The sequence below is a fragment of the Anopheles bellator genome, chromosome 2, assembly GCF_943735745.2.
Source record: "Anopheles bellator chromosome 2, idAnoBellAS_SP24_06.2, whole genome shotgun sequence".
Taxonomy (NCBI): Eukaryota; Metazoa; Arthropoda; class Insecta; order Diptera; family Culicidae; genus Anopheles; species Anopheles bellator.
Window position 1 is genome coordinate 28,488,389 of NC_071286.1, and position 24,004 is coordinate 28,512,392.

Sequence of the window (24,004 nt, forward strand, 5' to 3'; positions counted from 1 at the left end):
ACGTGTTGACGTGTCTACATTTTGTTTTGATTTGCGTTTTCAGAAACGGAAAAATTGGCATCAAAAATTCGTCCACTCTCTCGTGTTTTTTCGTTACGCGCATATAGCAAAAATATCTCCGTGGTTTGAGTGGGTCACCGGTGTGAAGGCCGCGTTTCTACAATTCAATTGACCACCGTGCGGCAAGCGGGCAGGATCTGGATCCAACTATCGAGCAGCTATTCGCGATCGGCCCGCAGTTTGGGACGAGTTGCTAAAACCGAAGAAAAGCTGGTTCCTAAAAAGCGTAGCATTTGTTTAGGGAGGTGTTTGGTCGATCGCGCGACCGCGCAGTGCTTTAGGCTAGTGAACTGTAGGCAAAAATCTTTGGCTTCTATTTGATTTCCCTGCTCGTGCTCCGTAGGCCGTCACATCTACCGAGGAGCGCTTCTCTACATCACTTTTGTCTTGCTTTACTGTTTCCCTTTTTAAATATAGCTTAATCTTCAGCGCACGTGATCGGAACATAGTATAAAAAGCTAAAATCACAGACTGTCAAATAAGATTGAAAATTTGGAGAAATACAAAGGACTTTTCTTATTAAATCTTCGTTCCCGCTGCTGTCTGCTGGTGGTGAATGCGTTCCGTCTCGCTTCGTTTCGGCCGATCCCTTCGTCGATGATCCAGCCTTACACATAATAATCACAGATGCGAAAGTGTCTGCGATAGTAGTAGTTGTTGGTGGTGGAACTGCGCCAGCCCTACGGTTGGTTGAGATACGATCCAGGGCGTAGATTGGGCAAGAGGAAAGAACGAAACAGGAAAAAGATAAGATCAAACGAAAGAAAACAACAGAACACATCCGTGAGTACTGGGTGTTGATCGATCGAGCCATCACGATCGTGACGATGTAAGTCTATTCGAGTAAGGAGGTTACTTTGGATGCGCGTGGATGCAAGCAAACCTTTCTAGTACTTCATGAGCACACATTGCGGGGCCATTAGGAATGCAGATCGCTTGGACGGGGAAAGTGATCCTCGTTGCGACACGCAAGAAGGAAAAGCGGGAATGTATCGAAGATTTCCTATAGGTTCATGCACGGATCCCGAATGCGCCGACAAAGGCAGCATTCGGGCGAGCACCAATGCGAGCGAAATCTTATTAGCATCCTGAGACTCTGGGGCATACGGTGTATGCGGTGAGCATGCGATCAACCATTGACTTCCTCCTTCGTCACTCGAGCAGCTCACGCAAGCACACTTAATCACACGCAAACAGAAAACAAAATACTGAAAAGCAGCTTAAACTATAGCGCTGGAATGCTGCGAATCGCTTGGAATGTCCTCCGGAAGCAGCCTTTCATTGATTGCTTGTTAGCTGCCCCCCAACAAGGCAACGGAAGAGGTGGGAACACAACGGGGCGGGAAGGAACTGGAGCTGGAAGCGGTACACGCAACGCAAGCAGCACGCAAAGCGAAGAGCACTCCGAGCATGGTTGGTGGGTACTAAACCGTAGTGCTGTTGTTGTGAGCACCGGCGGCCGCAAGGCTCGCACTGGAAGACGCAGGAACGGCAAGGGCGGTGTTCGACGGAGCCGGACCCGACCCACTGGCGACTGGCAGTGGGGCTGCGGTGAAGGTGTTCGGGATGGCCACGACACACGCGCCGGCCCGATTGTAGACGACCGAGTCGATCTGGGTCCACTCGTTCGTTTCCGGATCGTACTGCTCAACGATCTTCAGGTAGCGATTGCCGTCGTATCCACCGACAGCGATCAACCAGTCACCCAACACGCACGCACCAATCGCGTCCCGTCCGATGCTTAGCGAGGCGATCTGAAAGCAACAACGGTACATGTATCGCCTTTTGTCGAATGGATTGTGGCCCACGCATCTTACCAGCGTCCACGTGTCAGTGGTCGGATCGTACTGTTCGACGGTTTCCGTCCGGCAGACGGCTGGGTTACTGGCCGGACAATCGTGACCACCGAGCGCGTACAGGAACCCATTCAGCACGCCGACTCCAACGCCGCCGCGCCGTTTGTTCATCGGAGCGCGCATCGTCCACTTGTTGGTGTGCGGATCGTAACATTCGACGGTTCGGTGGCACGAGCTTCCGTCGCGGCCACCGACCACGTATAGACGGCCGCCGAGGACGGCCACCCCGGCGGTCGATCGCATGGCCGTCATCGGGGCCACATAGCTCCAGGTGCGAGCGGACGGGTCCCAGCGTTCGACCGTATTCAGGTAGCTCCAACCGTCGTGACCTCCGACGGCGTACAGTGGACCCTCCAGGAACGCCACACCGAGACCGTGACGGGGCGTACCCATCGGCGGCACGTTCGGGCTCCAGGCCATCGTGACCAGGTCGAAGCTTTCGACCGTGTTGAGCGTCTTGAGCCCGTCGCGCCCACCGACGATGATCAGACGATCGTCGAGCACGGCCACCCCGAACTGAAGGCGGCGCGTCGGCATACTCTTCAGCATAGTCCACTTGTCCAACCGCGGATCGTAGCTCTCGATGCTGATGGCCCCCTTGTGGCCGTCCATACCCCCGACCGCCAACAGTCGGCCCATGGTGGACTTTCGGGGCCGCGTCCGCGCGGTCGATATCAGCGAGCGACGGCCCGGAATCAGGTGCCACTTAAACGCCTCCATCACCAGCTGCTGGCATTCGTTCGCCCCTTCGCAGAGGCTTTCGACATGGTCCACTATAAACTGAAAAAGAAATCGTGTTAGAATCGTGTGAACAAGATCAACGGCACGCTACGTGGGTCACTTACAGATGGTTGTAACAGTGGCAGTTTAATCAAACCTAGCAGCTCCGGGATGTGACGCTTGCGCGTCTCTGGATCGTACTGTATCCAAGCCATGAGGGCATGGAACACTTCCTGCTCGTTCGGCACGTTCAGGTCGTCGCTCCGCAGCAGGTTGGCAAGTTGGGTTACGTCAAGCATGAAGAACTCTTGGTTTTTCCACACCTGCTGAAAGTGTTGGCAAGTGTAAGCCGTGGCCAGCTTCAATAGGTCGGTGCATCCCTGCTGCTCGGCGAACAGCGAGAATCCGAGACAGTTGGACGGATGTAATTGACGAGCGAGAAAGTTGCAGCACGCCGTTACGATCGTGCTGAGCTGCAGAAGGCACGCGGTGGCCAGCAACGTTTCGACCGTGTCCTCCCGGATCTCGATCGCCCCGGTGTAGCAGTACTGGATGAGCGAGTTCAGCGCATCACCCGACACCTCCTGAAGTGTGATCTCTTCCTGCTGGCTCTCGCGCAGCTGCCCGGTGAACATGGCGCTGAAGTAGGCTGAAGATGCCGATAGCACCAGGCGGTGGGCAGGAATTCTATACGGGAGAGAGACGCATAAAACATATGATTAAATGATTTCCAAACCAACAATAAACACAAGTTGCCAAACAATTACGCTTCTCAAATCGTCTATATTATTGGCAACTCATCAGTTTTATTGCACATTCACTATCCGAGTTTCGCTCAATGGCCCAAGCACCCCACAACCGTGATGACAAAGTCAGCGATCCGGCACGAGCAAATACCATAAACATCGATCGCCAGTTGCCATCATCAAAAGTCTATTGAATATTTACGACAGTGGCCTGTAAAACAAAACATTAACGCTCTGACGGATGTTATTGCTTTGTCAACACATTTACGTAACGAGATTCCGTCTTTAAGCCGCGTTATTGTATTTTTTGTTGGTTCATTCAACAGACAGAAAACGCAATCGTCACGGGATGAGAGAATGCACTGAATTATCGCAGCGCCTCTAGCGTTTTGTCGGCCGTGGCAGGGCACAGGGCGGCGGCCGGGTCAAGTGCATCCTCTAATAGACGATAACTGTTGTCCCGTTCGCAGTAGAAATCCTAACGCCCCGAACCCTTTGCACGCCGAGCGAGCGAGCAAACGGGTAACCGATAAATTAATTTAATTTAGCTCGTTTCACTTAGGAACCATCAACGGGGACGGAAGTCTGCGTTGGACGTCGCGCGGTGCCGCTAGACACCGACGTCTTCTTCGCTGCATGCAGCAACGCATCGAGGACGACTTTCTTCTTCGGTTGTGCATTTCTTATTTTAATGCTCGTTCGCGGAAGATGAACGGTTCCGCTCGGTTCGCACGCTTGCCGTCGCCATTCGGCAGCCAAGGCTTGTTGTTGCGGTTTTGTTTATAAACACACGAAGAACGCCGTCTTTCAATGCCGTCCCGGCTGCCGGTTGGGAAAGGTTAAGATCGACCGCGGATGGGATGAGATGATCTTGAGGCACTCTCTGGAGAGTTCGCGCGGGGATAAACTTCGAGTCCGCACGGAAGACACATCTGCGCAGCGAAACGGGACGGAACTTACCGTCGGCCATCGACGCCAGCGATCAGTACCACATCGCACAGCTTCTCGCTCTGGAGGTAATCTGTAAATAGACATTTTCGAAACGGGATTAATAAGGGAGCCAATTCCGTCGTTTTGGTGCGTTTGCTTTTTAGCCAAAGAAACGTGTACGACGAGTGACACATGCCGGGATTCTTGCAGCCAACGAGCGGCAATCAACGCACCAACAAAACACGACGTTCGCGTATTATAATTAGTAATTAGAATTTCTTCGTTCTTCGGGTTTCCCAGGACGGCCGGTGCCTGAGTGCTCGCCATCGACAAAGCCGTTTCGTTGTTTACGGTCCAAGAAGGGTTCTGCCGCTAGCGATCGCGGGTCAGCGCACCATTTCCTCCCGCTCAGGAAAATGGCAAACGGCGGAGGATAATGACACCCTGGAAGGTTTCTGTTGTCTTTGTCTCCATCGTGGAATCCCTGTTGGGGGGTTCATTTTTATTGCGCTGGTAAACGTTGTTTAGCTTAACGAACAACGACGGTGTGAATGATTGGAAAAAACATGTTTTACTGTTGACCGTCAAACGCCTTTGTACTTAAGTGAACCCAGAATACAAACTACGCGTCACTGCAAAATATTAAGTTAGTAATTAAGGCACAATCAAGTGTCGCCTTTGCATAAGAGAAAATGTTTGTCTAGAATGGATACACGCACTCCGTCCGCCAATTAAATATTGATCCCGGCGCGGTGGTAGTACTTGTGAAACGGGTAATGTGCCAAGTACCGACTTCACACATTTGACGCCTCAAAGCAACGATCTGCCAGCCTTGGTTTGGAATAATATTTGAACAACACCAACTACTGATTACTTTAAACAGTAATTAACTGAATCGGTTCGTGTGATTTCTTTGTCGATCGCCGACTCGAGTTCTTCGTGGGCATCCCCCAACATTGAACAAACAGGTTTTCAGTTTTAGGTGGTTTAAAACCACACATTCTGGTTTCAATTATCGATCGTTTTTAATGATCGTGACTTCGTATTCTTGTTGTTAACTGATAATAGTTTACGATTTTAAAAAGTTTGTTTCGTGTTCCCCACTGTTTCCATAGCAACCGATGAAAGCTTTTGCTCTAATATGGCTATTTATGGGTAAACTAATTTTATATGTATGGAAATCTTTTTCAAAAATAAAAAAATCTATGAAAATATTATGAGCTAAAGAAACATTCTATGTTCCTCACATTTTCAACCACTTAACAACGTTTATAGCAATTGCAAAATCTCTATTGTAGGTCGCTCGAAACCGATTGGCCGCCTGTCGATCGAGCGTTTGCCAGCAGACAGCGGCCCACTTTCCGGACCACTAATAAATCTGCACAGCGAGTTCGAGCACCGGTGATCGATGACTCAACCACGATCTTCGTCGCTTGCTGCGGACCACGCTTCAAACATGGTGCAACAATTAGGCAACCGGGCGCACCAACAATAAGCTCACTTCGGTTACTTCCTTCTCTCGAAACCGCGACCAGCGCCAGATATGGTGGTGAAACCGAACCGAAGCGATCGTGCAAAGCAAAACCTGTGGCGCGCGATGACTGGACCCGGACCGTACGGTAGGGCAGACCTTGAACCTGCACATCGACGGATCCCATCGGTCGTCCGTTGACCCGAAGGAGCAGAGGGACAGGTTCTTTTGTGCCAGCGTTTCCTCGCTCACCCGGACCGGTGCGGGGCTTACCTTGCATGCGCTTCAGAACGAGATCGGAGTGACCGGGGCACCGGAAGTACTCGTCCTGGCTAACGGACGAGTTGAGGCTGGCCAGACTGAAGTGGCTTTCGTCCGTGGCGAGGCTGATTCGGGCGCTCGCACTCGATGTGGGGCTTCCCTTGCAGGACATTTCGTTGCTCATTGCTCGATTCAGGTTCGCTACGGTGACTCTACGCGGGTTACACTACGTTTGCTGCGTTTTTGTACTGTCCGTTCCGTTTCACTACCGTTTAAGACACAGGGCTTTTGATTCTGTTTTGTTTTCGCTGTAGGATTCTATGAGAACATTCACTGAACCATCAGCAACAGTAACACAGGGACACGGACTGCATTTCGGCACGACTACTTTCGATGCTGCGGGTTTTTGTTGCTTTCCAACCACACTCATCCAAGGCTTGCTTCGAGATTTCCGTCCCGCCAGAAAGTCTCGTTACTCTTCGCTCAGCTCAATCGAATGCGCTCCGCCGGTGCGACGCCTTGTCGCTGCCAAAGACAAACACAGACTAGCTGGTGGCCGATCCTCGGAACGCTCGCTCACTATTTCTTCACAAGCTCACGGTTCGCGCGCTTCCGCTTCACGGGGACACTGCAGCTACGGCGGAGGGCGCCGCATTCTAGGATTACCGGCGGGGAGCAGCACTACAATTCACCCCCAAACGGGACTACCTCACTCCAATCGCAGCGCTACATCGCCCCTTTATTCTTGGCCCACAGCAAGGGGGCAGCAAAATGGCGAGAGTGCACCGTTCGCGGCCCCGAACCCTTCCACAAAAGACAAAACACAAGCACGGCGTGTGCAGGGTGACCGCGTGAAAATGGCAGGAAAATAAGTTGCGGGAGGGATGTGGCGCGTCGCGTCTTCACTTTTCTTTGTTTGCGAACGGTGCTCCAGCGTGAATTAAAGGGATACCACCAGCCGTGCGTCCCGTACGCAAGAGTGTCCACTGCGGGTTTTGTTTTTGTTTTCCTTTCGTCACAGTGTGCGTGAGGAAACCCCTCAGCGGGCAGTGCTGCCAGCGGCATCTTAACTGTCAAACCGCGGCTACTCGCCGTCCAATTTAAACCCGAGCCAGGATCATGTTTCAATCGAGAAAGTTTACAGATTTCAGAATTCCCAACGACCAGGGAGGACACTGTTTCCCGTGCGAGAAACAGGACATGCTTTTTATTTACAATCTAACGACACAGTACATTCTTACGCGCTAGCGGTATATTATAGTTCTCTTTCTATGATGCTGCTGCCCTTCTCCGGTTTGTGGTCAGCAGTAAATATTAGTCCGCACTTTCGCATTTCCTATCGTTACCCTAAACGCATTCGCAAAACCCAACAACAATCGCTATTCATTCACCGTCTTCCTTGTCCTTGCGGTGTGATTTCTTTTTGTCGCGACTGTGACGCGACTGATCACGCTCACGGCTTCGGTCCGACCGGCGTGACTTGGACCGTTCGCGGCTTCTGGAACGCTCACGGTGGCTACTACAAAAAACAAAAACCAAAAGCGAGTTTAGCATTTCGTAACCACACAGGAACCGATGTGAAACTTACCGAGCGTCTTTGTGGCGATCAGTTTTTGTGGAGCGTTTGTCTTTGTCGTCCCGCGCACTACTGCCGGACGATGGTGTGGCCGGTGCTCCAGACGGTGCACCCGATGTAGCGCCCGGTGTCGTCGGAGCGGGAACCTCCACGGGTTCCTCTTTCGGTACGAGGCCACCTATGTCGCGTTCCGGTCGGTGCTCTCTCTCCTTACGATCCTTACGATCCCGATCGCGCTCACGTTCCCGATCGCGTCGATCGCGCTGCTCGCGTTCACGGTCCCGTTCCCGTGGATCTCGCGGGTCACCCCTCGGGTCGCGTTTCGGATTGCGCATGTCACCGCGTCCGGGTGGCATACCGCCGGGATGCATCCGTCCGCCAGGACCGGGACCCATTCCGGGCCCTCCTACCATGCCAAGTTGCATCTGCTGCGGAGGGGGCATTACCATCCGTTCCGGTGGCCCACCACCCATCATCTCTATGTGCTGCTGCGGAGGCATTCCCACCATATTGGGCTGCATCATCGGTGGGCCGGGTGTGAGCGTTTTGATGCCCGTCGGTTGCCAGTTTCCATTGTCGTTCCCCCACTGTGACTCCTGCATCGGATCGTAGTAATCGGAATAGTCCTGCTCGGGGTGATAGAACTCAGGTGGACCACCACCGAACCCGGGAGGACCGCCCATCGACGGATCGTACTTGTTGCCCACCACCGTCCGGCTGTACTCGCGCCGATCAGCCGTCATCACCTGAATGACGTTCTCCTTCGGTTGATTCGACATGCCCATTCCGCCGTCATCCCGACGACCTCCACCACCGCCCATCGGCCCACCCATCGGTCCACCGGGACCACCACCAATCACTTCAATCGGCCCGTTCATCTTCCTCGGCCCCATCCGTCCATCGCCGCCACCCATCGGTCCTCCGGATCGTCTCATGTCACGCATCGACATCGAAGGCTGTGCCGCCTGCGGGTTGTTGATCGTCAGACCCGCCATCCCGACACCGCTCTCGTGCTGGCGCATGCGCTTCTGTCGCTCGCAGTACGATCGCCACGTTTCCTCGTTGAAGCCGTAGTTGAAGTAATCCGTAATGTCCGAACCGGGCTTGCGCCACGGTTTCTCGTCCAGCGAATCGATGCTGAACTCATGGGCCGGAACTCCGTTGATGGCGCCGACACTTTCAAACTCCTCTATGCTGAACTTTCCGGCCGGTTGCTTCGTTTTGTCAGTCACACCGGCCGCGTTCGCTGCGCCCTGGTTAGGCATGATGGGTCCGCGCTGCTTGATGATGTTGTAGCTCGGACCCGACTTGATGTCCCCGATCACCACATTAATGTCGTCGTCCTCGTCACTATCGATATCGCTTTCCATGTCGCTCAGTGGGCCCTTGTCCTTCGAGCTCTCGTCGCCAGCACCATCCTTCGCAGTGGCCTTGTTCTTCTTTCCTTCCTCTTCCGAGCCTGCTTCACCGTCCTGTGCATCATTCTCCCCGTCCCGGTCTTCTTTGCCGGCTGAGGCCTCCGTTTGCCGCCGCGGTTTGTCCTGCTTTTCTTCCTCTTCACGGTCACCGACCATGCTGCTGTCTTCCATCATCTGTGAATCCTCGTGACTTTCGGTGTCGCCCTCCACTCGTTGCTGCTGCAGGTCACTCGAATCCATCGCATTATCATCGCATCCATGCTGCTCGTGGCCGCTCTCGTTGCCGGTCTCACCGCTAATCTGCTGCTCGTTGGAACCACGGCGTTTATCATCCAACTCGCCAGCCGGCGCTTCGCGGGTCGCATTCTCGGATTCGGACCCTTCCTGCTCAACGTCCCACAGAGCGTTCTTGCCACCAGTAGCTGCACCGGGGGAACTACCGTTCCCGGTAATCGCACTTGCATCACCCGCCCCGCCATCCTGTTGCGAATTACCGTACAACCAACTATCTTCGTTGCCTTCGTCCGCCATGGTGCACTAGGTTTAGTTTCCTGTGACGCGCAAAAAAATACGGCTGCCCGGTACACAAAAACAATCCGAAACCTTTTTTCCACGGCGTTGCCCGTTTTCGTTTTGGTGCGCTCCGAATTGTGTTTGCTATTCGCACTGACAGCCCGGCGAAATAAGTTTCGTTTCGCCGCGGCGAGCTGTCAAAGTGCGTTGACAGTCCGCTGCCGACCGAGGGGTCCAACGATGGTAATGGAATAATTTTCGATTCTTGAATTGAATTTTTTGTGGATGATAAATTTAAATAAATTATACCTAAACCACTCTGGGATTCTGTTTCGTAAAAGTGACGCAACGAATCGGTTCGGTTCACAGTCAGAATAAAAACCAGACAAACAAACGATTCAAACGGACCACCAAAGGGAGTCAACTTAATGATGCGCGCCAAAAGGAACGGAAACGTAAAGTTTATGCATGTAACACGTGTTTCTTTGGATCGGTGATTAATCGGTGCTTAATACGGCTCTGGCCCTTCCAATAATAATAAAATAAATAAACACGTGTTTCAACCGAGGGTGTCGGTACTTGAAAGGGTTTCTGCTATCCGTGCCTTGCTCAGCACTCGAGTGGCACCGCGGCTAGCTTATCGACCGGACACGATCCAATTTAGTGTAATAGTATTCTGAATCATATCGATTTAGACATCCGCGACACAGGAAGGGGAGCCACCACAAGTGTGGCACGGCTCGTGTCTCATTTCTTTTACCCATGCCCCCCCCCTGGCACCCCCAACGCGGCCTAAGGGAGGTTGCATTTGAGAAAAAGCAAAACCTTTCACCATAATAAACAATGCCATCACATGGTGGTTGGTTTCGTAATAGAGTTGCGATTTTTATTCCGTTTATTGTTATCACTATTTCCATTTATCCGATCAAAACGTCTCGTCGCTAACGTGCTATGATGAGTTTTACGCCTTTTCTTCCGGAAGTGAACCGTACACAGTCTCCGAGCCCGAGCCCGAGCCCGAGTTTAAAATGTATCAATAATGTTGCTACTCATTGTTTGGTTTTATGCATCCGCTTAATCTCTACCGTGGGAACGCCGCCAACATAATGCGTACCGGTTTGAGGTGTGCTTCTGGCCAGGGGCTCTGCGGGTATTGGTATTGTGTGCTTTTCGAGATGTTTTCCCTACTTGCTATCTTTCGCTTATCACTTTAACGGGGGTACGTTCCTCCGCTTCACGCGCCCAGAGGAGTGTAACGGTTAATGAGAGTAGCCGTTTTATTGCTTTTGCATCTATTTTGCTTCACTGCGCACTCGTCCAAATAATTGCATGGCAGAGCGTGTGTGAAAAGTCCGCTATACCGCTTCTCCATACCGATTTGATACAGTGTATCTGCCGAATTGTTCCTGCTTTGCGCTGGGCCGTAGCTACCCCCGTTAACGACTACCCTAATACTGTCCGCACTCTAATCGCTCGAATACGCGGTGTAATCGAACCACCAATCTATCAACGGTATAACGAAGGCCAATAAAAACGTACAGTCAACAGGCATGCCAAGCGTGCTTAATCGTAACAGAGGGCTACATAAACGTGCAAACTACTAACGGCGAGATGATATTGATGACAGAAACTGACCATTGATACAGTGCTACTAACAAGGAGCTTGAACGCGTCGAGATGTCCACGATTCGGTTGGCGCCAACCTGAATTTGGATACCCTGCAACGGTACACTCCGCCTCTAAACTTGCCGGTTACCTTCTAGTTGGTTCCACGCATTGCTGCTGTTCGATTCGTCCGCTTGCTTTTTTGTTTGGTATACACATCCCTGGAATCAGCCGAACTGGAAATGTTCGATTTAACAGAACGTAAAGTCTAACATGCACAAACAGAAATGAGTTACGAATAGGAGCTTCCGGATCGATTCAGTTTCGGGTCGGCAGGCCTCGCCCGGCATCCTGGAACGATGCCACGACGCTACTAACACATACACACACACTCACGAAGGAGGGTAACATATTGGCTACAGACTACAGGTGTATCTTTTTCCTTTTCCTAAAACCTACGCGCGCCTTCTCCGCATGCGCTACCCAAAATATACAGATATCTGATTATGCGGCCGTGTGTGCGTGATCCTCGCGGTCAACCCCACTCAATCCTGGAAATCCTGGAACCTGGCTAGCCGCCACCCACTCTCCCGATCACAGGTGAAACCGCGGGCAACACACGGGCACACATCCGAGTTCCGCTTCGCGCTTCCGAATGGACCATCCCTAAGGCAGCATGTTGGTGGGCTGTGGGTTGGGACTTAAGCTGCGCCGGATTTCCGTCTGCTTGCCGACGAGGATCTCCCGGATCTGCTTGAGCGGCTTGGTCAGGTAGACGGGCACATTGTCGTCGCGGCGCTGGAACAGGCACTCGCCCTCGAACTGGATCAGGTCGTGTTTGCGGGCGCGCAACAGCAACCCCACCAGCTTGTCGTTGATGTGCGTATAGATCTATGGAGGTATGGAAGAATCGAACCGAAATGAACTATAAGCCCATTGCCGGGGATGGAACTCCCAGCTTCCAGATTCCCGGTCCGACACCTACATTGAACAGTTCGCCGAAGTAGATCATTTTGATGTCGGGATTCTTCTTCGAGACCTGCACTCCGTCTCCGTCGATCACCTGGCACAGCTCGAGCATCTCCTGGTACACCTGAATGTTGGCCTTCTTCCCTCGGTACTCGGTGAGGCTGCCGGCTTTCGGCCTACACAGTCGGAGAACGGACGAGAAAGGGGTTCGGATTTCAAAGGTTAGAAGAAGATCAGACCACGTGTTTGTGTTGGTTTCTTACGGACTACGAATAGGTTAAGTACGGATTTATTACTCATTTCCACCACTCGGGGTTAGTTACGGGTTGGATAACATGCGCTAGATACAGGATATTTTGGCATACTCGATACAGGGTACACAGATTCATGCAAGACGACGATCGGCTGGAGAGGGAGAGATCACCGATCGCCCGGACAGCAGGAAACGGAAACGTGTCAAGCCCACTGAACGTGGCGCCTTCATTGCGGAACTAGTTTGGCAGTTCTCGTGGCGATGCGAAGAAGTGCGACTGAAGAGCAGAGTGGGGTGCCCGTATCATTAGACCATCGCGCACGCTTCACAGGGTCCCCCTTTCCTAACGATCGGCCGATTCGCCCGATTATCCTTTTTCCTGTACGAAGCAGCACAGCACACCTTCACGCCCGAAGGTTCCACTAACCTAGAAGCGCCCTCCTTTCTCGGACCCGAAGTGGGTGGTCAGTAATTGCTTATGGTAATATCGATTACGCTACGCTAGGTTACATCACACGCAAGCAGACAGACAGACAGCGAAGGCAAATGCACAGAAGAAGCGAAGTATTCCGAGGTCCGAGGTGCGCAGCGGTCGGTTGGCACTTGGCGGGGGGCGGGAGCGGCGGGGTGGCGAGGGGTGTTAGTAGCTTTCGCTTGGAACTCTTCAGGGGTTTTCACGGAACTCTACACATTGGGCGTAAGGTTAGTGAGCGTCCGGCCGCCGGGGGCTTTTTTGAGACTATTGGAGCACGTCCTCGCGAGTTTCGCGGGGTGAGGGGGGTGGTTTTGGCCTCGGCCACGCCACACTTACTTGCCGTACTCCTCTTTGCTGATCTGTAGCCGTGCCATGCCGCGCGTGGCCTGTGCGTCGGAGAACGGATTCGAGAGCTGCGATTCCCGGTGGCTTTGGGCGGTCTGATTGAAGAGGGCCACCTTCGACGATAGTGGCGAGTCCTGTGCGGGAAACGGGGAAGAGAAGAGATCGAGGGGTTAGCAAAGGACTCAGGAAGGAAGGGCGTAGAGCTTATGAGAAAAGGACGATCAATGGGTTTGAGGTTGGAAACGATCGGTATGTACAGCAGCGGTCGGGTGAACGGGCGCCGCAGTGGCGCGGCATCGGGTGGTCGTCCACCTGCGTGAAGAGGTTGTGCAGGGACTGGGCGTCGGCGTCACTAATGTCGCTGCGCTTCAGCTCGTAGCACGCTACGAGTCGGCGCACGTTCGGGCCGGCCACCACGTCCGGCTCGGGATCGCGCTGCTGCCGGCGGTCGAGGGACAGATGGAGCGGCTGCTGCTGCTGCCGACGGCGCCAGGATCGCTGGCGGCGCAGTTCGCCCTCGCGCAGGATCCGCTCGCGGATCCGGTCCTCCTCCAGCTGGAGGCGTCGCTCGATCCGACGGAGCCGCGCCTCCCGACCGATCGCTTCGTCCTCCTCGAGCTCCTCCGTATCGGTGCTTTCGTCCTGGGGGCGACGCCGCTGACTGCGCCGCTGCTGCCGTGCTCGCTGACGTCCGCGGCGCCGAGCCGGCCGTTCCTCTTCCTCGGGCTCCTCCGCCTCATCCCCCGGTTCTTCCTCTTCCTCTTGGGCGGCGCCGGCGGCGGGTCGTCGGCGGGTGGGGCGTGGAGTAGTTGGCCGGTTTCTGCGCCCACGGCGCTCGGTCGCAGGCTCTTCCTCTTCCGGTTCTTCTTCTTCCTCTTCTTCCGGCTCCTGCGCAGCGGCGGGTTGACGCTGGCGACGCGCGGGGCGCTGCTGCTGTGTCCGCCGAGCCCGCCGACGAGCCGGTGTTGGTTGAGCTTCTTCCTCCCCTTCCTCTGCCTCTTCGGGTTCTTCCTCCGGTTCTTGAGGACGAACCCGGCGGCGTCGTGCCGCGGGACGGCGAGCCGCCGCTGGCCGCGGACGTGGACGCTGGCGCGTTCGCGGTTCCTCCTCTTCCTGCTCCTCAGGCTCTTCTTCCGGTTCGGACTGAGCGGCCGGAGGGCGGGTCCGTGGCCGTTGCGCCGCCGGTCTACGCTGAGATCGGCGCGAGGCCGAACGCGTTCTCGGACGCTCCTCTTCCAACTCCAGCTCTTCCTCTTCATCTACCAGCTCGTCCTCTTCGTCCTCACTCAGGAACCGTCGGCTGGCCCGGCTTCCGGCCCGGCTGCGGCGCCACTCATCGCGCTGCTCCAGCCGGCGCAGGCGGCGCTGTGTTAGCTCGAGCCCGGCGTCCAGACAGATGCAACAACTTCGCTGACACGTCTGGCAGCTGGTGTGCTCTGGTGCGCCGCGGAACACTCGGGACACGATGCCACCCATGCTGGACGTTAGCGGCCGGATAGCGCCCCAGACACTAGAACTCGACCGACACCGACACTATGCCACGTGGTGAGCGACTGCACTAATGAGAAGTAAGCGGCTTCTAGAACCCAGAACCGAGTAGACTGAACTTGACTGCTTGAGTGATCGAACCGCACAAACTGCCGATCGGTCGGCGCCAGGAGCTTTTATTGATCGCGCGCGCCTTTCGGGGTCAGCCGCTCGAGCGGGCAGGCTGGGGGCGGAGGGGGCTCCGAGGAGTTCTTGAGCCGTCCGCCGGAACTGGTGCGCATTCTGCTGCACGATTCACGTGACCCTCAGCCCCCGAGTGGCCCTTGGTGAAGCTAGATCGAATTCTATCACGGCATCAGGTCGACGCAGCTGAAGCGCCGCGCACACGAACCGAGACCCGGACGATCGCCCGCGTGCGAGGGCGTTGGCGGAAAGTGGAGTTTTAGCACCCCACGGTGAGTCTCTTTTTCTCTTATCCGGCTTCTTAATCCCCGAGCGATCTTGACCTGCACCATAGGGAATATTAATCGCAGTTGCTTTCTGTAACGATGTGTTTTTTACGGCGGTTTACGGGGTTGTTGCCCTCGCAACAGCCCCCATTTCACGGCGGTATCGGAAATCGAAGCCATGGCTGCGTGACCATTGCCTACAGTTCAATACCAAGATACCAGGATCCTCAACTCCAACGAAAGAGCGAACACGAAATCTGCAGGTAAGCGTTGGATTGGAACTCGCAAGGACTGCCGCTGCAGAGACCCAGGGGATCATCTCGGCGTAGCCTCTGTCAAGAAATGAGGGCAGCGGACCAAAATCTGATCCCAGGTCAAGGCGAATGCTGGGAGCCGTCTCCAGTGGAGATCTCTTATATCGGCCCTATGCACCACTGAGGGATGGGGGTCCATCTAGTGTTTAGATTCCGAAGATGATCAATCAGCCAACATACCTCGGTAGCGTACGCCCTCGACGCTTACGACTCCTTCTTCATTTTCGAAGAATAATGGGCCGATGATGACGCCAGACCAAAATCCGCAAATCACTCGTTCTGGATGCATTGGATTCTCTTGCACGACGTGTCAGTTTTTCGAGTCCCATTTCGTAAATGTTAAAATTTTTACTAAATGTTTGCGATTCCCAGAATGAGGTTTGACGTATCAAGCGTCAAGTAGTAGGTAGTTCAAAATCCAAACCGTTGATGGACAACATCATATGACGATCCATTAACTCTAATCGGCGGTGATCGTACTGGCTCGGTGGATATTCCCAGCAGACAGTCCCCGTGCAAGATAAAGCGCGCATTGGGCAAGATGCCCGGCCATTGTACTCGGCGCATCTTCATCGCTGAGATCAACCAACGATATGGTACCAATTCCCACACGCGCACACCCGGTACGGTCGAAAGGAAGGTTGAGGAAAGCAAAACCCTGGGTTTCTCGCGCTCTTTGCGTGTGCTCCGCACGTGTTTTAGGGAGTTGGGAGGTTGGGAAAATGCAGAGAAAGGCAGAAAGAAAGAAACGCCGAATTTATCGCGTATTCATTCGCGGACACCGTCATCATCATCATCTTCATCGACGATGGCCCTCTTCGCATGATGGGCCGGTCTCGGAAGCTTTCGATTTCGGTTTCATCGCCAAGTGCATCATTTCGATCCACGCTGATAACGAACCCTCCGAGCTAAGAGCTGGGAAAAGGCCAACCGATCGGATTAGGGTTCGGGAAAAACCCTTGGGGGAAGGGTTGGCCGGTGAGAGCATACGGCCAGATACGCGAACTATATCACTAGAAACGACAATAAAAATGCGGCGCTTTTGGATATCGGGGCGACGACAGAGCTCCACCGCCAGCGATTGGGTAATGCGCAAAATTGTACGATCACCAAACGGGTAACCAGCGATAAGAGTTTTCCCACAGTAACCCAGCTCGGCAGCATCTGTTGAGCATATGCTACACCGGGCCCGACCAGCCCCACTTTGGCGCTGATTGGTGGGTTCTCTCGGTGGTGCCAATTGAGATGTATGTTAATGTTGTTAATTTCCAAGCAGCACTTCGCATCGGCACTGTGCCCGCGAGAGCGAACCTTTAGGCTGGGTCGAACGGCAGTTTCGAGGCGGAGTTCTTCACTTTCGATTGTAGGTCAATTTGGCTCCCATTCGAAAGTGAGGAGCATCCTCCGGGGGCCTGGGCCACTAACAACAATATATTAATGCAACGAGGTGGTGCTGGTGGCGGCCCATCTGAAGCCCATTGCCTAATGATGCGCTCGATTAGCGCACCGAGGGCCCTCAGCCACGCACTCGACGCCGCTTTCTGACTTTCACGCCCCGTGTAACGTCGTCGTCTTGGTCGCCCGGCCGGCCGGCCGGCCGGATCGCCGCGATCCGGCGAAAGAAAGCCACCCGTCCCGTCTCCGGCCGGCTCTCGATCACTTCGCTAAGGGGTTGGGCATTGTTTCTCTCTTTGGCCGGCCCGTCCCGGACCCCGTTATTCGCTAATTAATCTAATCAACCGTCTGCCGGTGCCGCAGCTGCTGGCCTCTTCTGTTTGCAAATTTTGGCTTTCGCTTTTGACGCCAGCGGCAGCCCACTTTTGGGAGAAATTTGGCCACCGAAGTGACCGCTGGCCATTTTCGGGCTTTCCACGCGAAACAGTGCGGAAAACTGGCGATGGCATCCCGGAAGTGGTCCCACTGTGGGTCGGCCGTTGAATTGGTGCAAATTGTCGGTAAGACCAGCCGAATGGCCGAACGGGGGTTTGCGTGATTGGCGCTGTTTAGAAGTGCTTAGCCGTTGGCGGTCGACGCAGTGTTGGGTGCCCTCAGGTAAGACTGCTCGAGTGTTTTGGCGTAAGGCCTTCCATAAAGCTCGCTGGGGGCTTTCGTCCAGACAGACCAATTGTGGTGAAGCGCGGTGCAGTCTATATTATTTACTCTTTTGAAATAAACTTCTCCTATACAAAACAATCCTCACGCTCTTATCCTATGACTCTTCTCTGTGGTCGAAATGCTCCAAAACTAACTTCCAGTCAATACAAATCAGACTGAAAAAAAATCTCAAAATGATCCTTAATGTACACTGGAGAACACAAACGAATCTTGTCCTGAACCTTGCTGGTCCGCAAAGACTATCGTTCGAAATTAACAAACTAAAAGAAGTTCTAATTAATAGATGCAATAATCCTATCCACCCATTCGAGAGCTGATTATCTGAAGCTCTTTAAAGTAAACTAGTTGTAAGATGTTGTTAGTTATTAGTTATGGGAGGGATAAAATAACTCAATGCCACGTGACGTAACATATAATTTGAATAGATTTAAATCGAAACATTTTCATTTCAATGTTTTTGATACCTTAGACATATTAAAAAACTGCAATCCCAATGTGGAATATCTCTGTACTCTTTTGCAATCAAGCATTGATGTCTCATAATGTTCTAATTAAAAAAGACTATAACATTTAATGTCATTGATCCCATTCGGGAAAATGTTCTGTACACAGTAATTTCAAGTTTTCCATCATGGCTACGGTAAATAGAACTTTGAGTTTGACATTCTCAGCAATCCACGATCAATGGACGGCGGTGTCATTTCGCAGTGCTGTTGATTGTTGACAGCTCGGCGCTGAAGGCGTGCTTCCGCTTGACGTGTATTTCCCCAAGCATCCTTTCCGGTTATCGGCCGGTCTTGCAGGGTTGGCTTGTCGGACTGCGTCTGAACTCTACGGAAATGCACGAGCGCTTGATCGAAGGCGGCTTCGATTCGACGCTGCCATGGTTAAGGCCATACGGCCGCAGGTGCTAAGGAGGTCTCGCCAAAAAGTGCACTTTGTCTTCGCAACAAAGTAAGCTCGCCGCCATTAACTTGGCCGCCATTAACTGAACTGTTAACACACTTTTGTTTCAACGTAGTCACGTAACTTGAACGTTTGTTTGCCAGCCATCAACCAAAGGGCACCAAAGTGTTGTTGTGGATAAATAAAGCAACAAGCAACAACAATTTACAGTGGACGCAAAATTTATGCCATCTTATAAGCATTGATAAAAATGTAAGTAGCAACGGAAAGCGCTAAAGTCGTCGTTAAAAGTGATTTCTTTTCGCCAAAGGTTTTCCCCGAAGCATGAAAAAAACGCCCTCTCTCTAGCCGAATGCGTAAATATGAACGTCAAAGTGTGCAGGACGCGACCACGGCCGAAAGTCGGGTGCACTCGCGGAACCTTTAACATCTGGCTAATGAATTTGGAAACGGCGGACCGATCGGTTGATTGATGATCAACAACAATGGCCATCGCCAGCGCCAACAAACGAAAACAACAAAAGAAAACCCACACACACTGTCCACGCAACACAGCGGGCGCGTCCGATTTCTTTTCTTGGAGGAAAGCCTTTTTGCAATTCAATTGCAGACGAAAGGCCGATCGGCGATCGCCGCTGCATGGCGCGAAGAAAGGCACCACAAGCACTCTGTCCGCCGTGGCTGCGTATGCTGCGTTAATGAGCCCACACATTGGCGGAAGCATCGAATTATGCTATCAACCCGTCCGGTGCCCGTCAATCAAAGGTGGCCCGAGATTAATCTCTCGCGATCCCCGAACCGGGACCGGACCGGATATGGACTGGACCTCGCTCTCGAGCGGTGCTCGGGTCCGCGCATTACTGGCGCCTTGCGCAACAACAACCGCACCGCTTGCATGTTGATTGCGCAGCCGATTGGCGGTTGGCCGAAGTTTATCAGCAGAGCGTCCGCCAACTTATTAACCGAAATTTCGTTCAGCCAGCCAGCCAGCGTGTTGCGTCACGGTGCGTCATTTATCAACGATTCGAATAAAGAAAGCCCGAACGATAACCACGATAGAGAGAGAGAGAGAGAGGCCCTTTCTTCAGCATGGTTTTCTGACAACTAAAGGCTCAGTGAAAGTCGTGTAACACACTTTTGTTAGGGCCCCCGAAATGAATCACGAACTCACGGTCGTACGGGCACCGTAACTGTCGCAGCCCGTGTGTCCTTGACATTCCTTACGCTGGCTCGGTGTTCCGGCTCCGTTTCCGCTCAGGATTAATTAATTATGCTACGCCTGAGAGCGCTGAGTACTGAGCGGACCGCGTGCAGCGCAGAACCTACTCCCCTGACTCGCGGCCGCATGTGAGCGTGCGTTAAAAATAGGCGGTATTAGTACATAAAACATACATACGGCCCACAACCCCGTCGTCGTGGCAGCGGACGGGCGTTCCGTTGCGGAATCCTCGTATCTCACGCGGCCTTCAAAGTCCGCACTCCTTCGCAACCAACAGGAAGCCATCAATCACCGATTTCGTCCAGAAACGGAACGGTAACGGATCGGTCGGACAGCCAGCTAGTTGGCCGCGGCCTCTTCCCGGCGCGCCGAAGCCGAAGTGACACGGCCCGAAAGGCGCGTCGTCCGGACACGTCCGTGAGCTGGCGGTTCTAATTAATGCACCAGATAAATCTGTCCACACCGGGTGCGCCACGCCAAAGCACCCGCCCGAAGCGGAGAAGTTCAAGTACAAGTTCGAAGCCCTTCGTTCTCGATCGGCCATTTCGGCCAACAGGGGCGCGCACGCGCGCTCTCGTCCGCCTGGGCACACGCCCCAAGCCGTGTGGCGTGTATAAATAGGGCCGCGAGGATCCGACGGTGTTGGCGAGCTTATTCATAACCTCGATGGAATGCCGATCGTGTGCCAGAAACGATCGCCCAGCCGGATCTCAGCAGAAGTCTGGATGTTTTCGATTTAAAATTAATTCAACTATCCGGACGTAATGATTTCCACCACCATCAAGGGACAACAGCGGAGCTGCGACCAGGAATTGGAGCAAGAATGGGAATCATAATGCCGCCATTCTTGTACCGACCGCACAGGCCCTGCTTGATCGTGATGTCTACTAATAGAACCCGCGGCAACCGAACCCCTCGACCGAACTCGATCTCGCAAAAACCGGATCAGCTGGTCACATTTGTGGCCTCTTCCTGAAGAGTTACATCACCACGCACGTGTACCGCGCACCGCACAAATCACAAACGCCGAGAGAACGCCACGGCCCAGACGATGCCTCCTGTCTCTGGGACCTCTAGCTTCCCAACCACAGCCTGCCACCAAGTCGAAACCGAACGCAGCACCGCTGAGCAGTAGCTTGCAGCTGACGAGGGAACGCCTCGACTTGCATGGCAACCGCGGGGTTTGCTCGCTCAAAAGAAGTTTACTGGTGGTGTGACGTGATGGTGGCCATTCTGGGTCGCCAGGACGAGTGGATGAATTTTTTGGGTCGTGCGGATTAGGAGGGTGCGCTTACCGGCGTTTCCGAGAGCCGGATCGTGACCGATGATCGTCGAGTTTCGGTAGCCATTCCTCGGGCGGGTTCGGGATGTTTTTGTGGGTCACACTAGACGAAACACTAGGTAACACCGAGCAGGGGCTAGTTGGCGACCGTGCCGATGACTGTTTATAGGCAACTCGAGAATGCAACTGATACGCCAAAGGCTCCGCTCAGCAACAGCTTGCGATCGATCGATCGATCGATCGCGTCGTTCGTGTTTGATCGGATCGTCTCAATCAAGCGATCTGACACCCGACTGTGGCGGATGCGCTTCGGTTTGGTGTGCCTATAGTCACCCGAGCTGAGGGGATTGAAGATTTCGAGGCAAGATCCTCCTGGATGGGTAACCCTTCGGGAGCCCTTTGTCCGTGGCGTGGACTGGACTCCCAATGTTCGCCTTTTTTTGCGAATTTCTCGTCGCCACGTCGGATCGCCTGCCATCCCACCGAAGGTCAATATAACTAGCCGTGTCTATCTATAGCCTCTATGTAGTGGCAGACCCATGGTGTTCCCGCATGTGGCCGAGGTGACATTGTAGATACTTTGCAAAGAAGGAAAAGCGTTTCCTCAGGACCGCCGACGAAAATGAAAATAGCTCACCCCCGTCACGTTGTGCGCCAATCCTGGTGTGGCCGGACGTGGGTCTCCGGTGGTAGAGCACCGCTTCGGGTGTCCAAATTCTTGGACCACCCTAGGCACGGCTCGGCACTTATTGGTATCGGGGGATGAACCTCGCCCCGCTGTGCTAATCTTATGTAAGTGATCTTTCGCAGGCATCCAGCAGGCCAGGAGAGAGAGAAAGACGAAGAAGAAAAGGCGGGTGGAGATCCTACTAATTTCGGAAACGCAACTGCGCGTCAACACTCTCGCGCGAGGTGTCAAACTGTCCAATCGGTTGGCGTAAGTGCGTCCGAAGGTGGTCCCGCCTTGCGGGGCCCATTAGCAGATGCCAACCATTGTCGGACCACCGAAAGTGAGCGCGGTTTACGTGGAGTAATGAGGTAGGGACCGTTCGGTATTGATTGCTGAACGACGCGCTTTATGGCGGAGACCTGCTGGGGGCAACCCGGGGACTATATTAAAGAGAAACTGGTCAATTAGTGCGCTAATGCCGTTCAGACCATGGTGAACCAATAAAGAAGTGTAACAGTTCGTGGCAACACTCGAATTTCGTAACGCGTATTGATAACACCCGGAGCCGCGTCTCAAATCTACGGAGCTACTAAATTCCAACCTCGGACACTTAATAGACCTTGAGAAGAAATCCACTTCTTTTAAGGACACGGGACGGGACACTAACACGCGGTTGAAGTGTGTTGACCTCGCCCCGAACACACTGCTACACTTGCCCAAAAGTAAGGGTAACTACCGGCAAAACCGTGTTTCTAGGTCCATGATGTAACTCAACAGGTCCACCAGGTCTATGGGAACCATAAAAAAAGGAGCACACATACAGCGAGAGAGCCGATTTATTTAATTATTGACCAATAAATCTGCGCACCCGGCCCGGAAAGGGGGCTGCATCGCTGCCCCGTGAGGTGTTGCTGCATTCCGCCGTTGGCCGTGGTTTCTTGTTGGTTTTCCCTGTTTTCCTTCCACCCGGGGGCCTCGGTAATGGCACACCGGTGCCGGGCAAATCTGACCTACTGCTCGCGCCGTTCCGCGCCCAGCCATCATCATCATCCGCACCTGATCTCTGACTGTTCCGCCGTGTTCCATTGCAGCGAGTAAACCGATCCAGCACACAGACGGACCAGCGTGGCCGCGGATTGGATACTTTATCACAAGAAACGCGCCGGGGTGCTAGCGATCGCTCGATCGCCGATTGTTTACCAAACAAAGCTTCCCCGGGCGGGGGAAGCTAGCGCATTAATTGGCCGCAAATTGTTAACCCCGATCCCGGCCGGTTCGGGCCGATCTCCCGGGCCTGAGTTATGTATGCCGCGCCGCTCGGACCTTAGCCAGCTTGGCGGCGATCGGCTGCTCGATAATCTCCCCCGAAAAAAGGATGTTGGCAAACCAAGATGCTACGACCCCAGGTGCTTACCACTATCAACCGAAGGGCGCCGAGTTCGTGGGCTACGTCCGTCATCTTGTTGATGCGCTCGAGTTCAGGGCAGGCTTGCTGCTGTGGATCCTGTACGCCGTCCGATTGCTGGTCCGCAATGCCGACTTCACGATCGCCGTCACCGGGACTGCTGCGGTCTTCACCACTAACACTAGCACTACTACGGGGCGACTCGTTTCCGGTTGCCAAGTCGGCGGCCACTTTTTGATCCCGAACGGACGTGACGAATCGAGCCTCGGGCGCGCCTAACCAACCGTGTCACGCAAGTCACGGAATCGATTTCCCGGAAGCCTAGTGTGTGCGACGGCGCGGTTTCGCAACGGCGCGCTTCCGATAAAAAGTCGTTCGAACTGCGTTCCGATAACACGATGACGGCACTACTGCTGGGTCTGGGTCCTCTGGGTCTCTTGAATGTTTGTGTCGGTCGCTGCTGGACACACAGGCGCTTCACTTATCACCGGTGGTCACACCTCACGCTCTCGTGCCGTTTGCCTAAATTTGAGGCACGTTTGTGCGGAACCAGCGTTCCAGAAAAAATTACCGCGGATCACTTAGTCACTCAACCTCAACGGGCAACACTGAGGGCTTCTCAGGGGGCGCAGGTCAAGCAGGTGAACACCCCGGGGCAACCGTGTATCGTACGACTCCAAGCGGTCTCGGCCAGTGACTGATCGGCACAGTCAGCAAGGAGGCACAATTCACCTCTCGCTGGGCTCTTCGCCGTGGGCTTTCTCTTGGGCTCTCTCTTTCTCTCGATGGCGACTCCCGTGGAAGGCTCCCCAATCAGCTGGAGCGAGCTGCGAACTGTGGGCTCACTTCTTTACCGGACCTTGCGTGGACTTTGCGTCGTTACCGTTGCTGCTGCTAATGCTGCTGATGCGCTGCTGTCGCTCCAATCACTCCAATGATCGCTAGACAACTGAACAGT

The 24,004-nt window shown here is 53.8% G+C and overlaps 3 protein-coding genes across 5 annotated transcripts; all 3 read right to left on the reverse strand.

The window, feature by feature from the left end:
- Positions 1–75: 75 nt before the first annotated feature.
- LOC131211954 (kelch-like protein 5) lies at positions 76–6,829 on the reverse strand. 2 transcript variants are annotated; one of them, XM_058205650.1, is made up of 6 exons: positions 6,057–6,829; positions 4,343–4,403; positions 2,762–3,323; positions 1,878–2,696; positions 1,512–1,814; positions 76–740 (listed from the first exon to the last, which is right to left on the reverse strand). In XM_058205650.1, exons 1-6 carry the CDS (start codon positions 6,226–6,228, stop codon positions 669–671), a joined length of 1,989 nt encoding a protein of 662 aa, XP_058061633.1. In that variant the 5' UTR covers positions 6,229–6,829; the 3' UTR covers positions 76–668. The 2 variants fall into 2 exon arrangements, with proteins under 2 accessions (XP_058061633.1, XP_058061632.1); XM_058205649.1 differs by having other exon boundaries at positions 1,491–1,814; positions 6,057–6,828.
- Positions 6,830–7,239: 410 nt separating this feature from the next.
- Positions 7,240–9,569, reverse strand: LOC131209641 (pre-mRNA 3'-end-processing factor FIP1). The gene is made up of 2 exons (XM_058202751.1): positions 7,633–9,569; positions 7,240–7,560 (listed from the first exon to the last, which is right to left on the reverse strand). Exons 1-2 carry the CDS (start codon positions 9,567–9,569, stop codon positions 7,428–7,430), a joined length of 2,070 nt encoding a protein of 689 aa, XP_058058734.1. The 3' UTR covers positions 7,240–7,427.
- Positions 9,570–10,417: 848 nt separating this feature from the next.
- On the reverse strand, positions 10,418–23,977 carry LOC131212766 (actin-binding Rho-activating protein). Of its 2 annotated transcripts, none has more exons than XM_058206772.1 (4): positions 23,056–23,977; positions 13,190–13,332; positions 12,142–12,301; positions 10,418–12,047 (listed from the first exon to the last, which is right to left on the reverse strand). In XM_058206772.1, the coding sequence occupies exons 1-4, from the start codon at positions 23,098–23,100 to the stop codon at positions 11,823–11,825; spliced, it is 573 nt and encodes a 190-aa protein (XP_058062755.1). In that variant the 5' UTR covers positions 23,101–23,977; the 3' UTR covers positions 10,418–11,822. The 2 variants fall into 2 exon arrangements, with proteins under 2 accessions (XP_058062755.1, XP_058062754.1); XM_058206771.1 differs by lacking the exon at positions 23,056–23,977 and adding an exon at positions 20,985–21,131.
- Between the last annotated feature and the right edge of the window lie 27 nt (positions 23,978–24,004).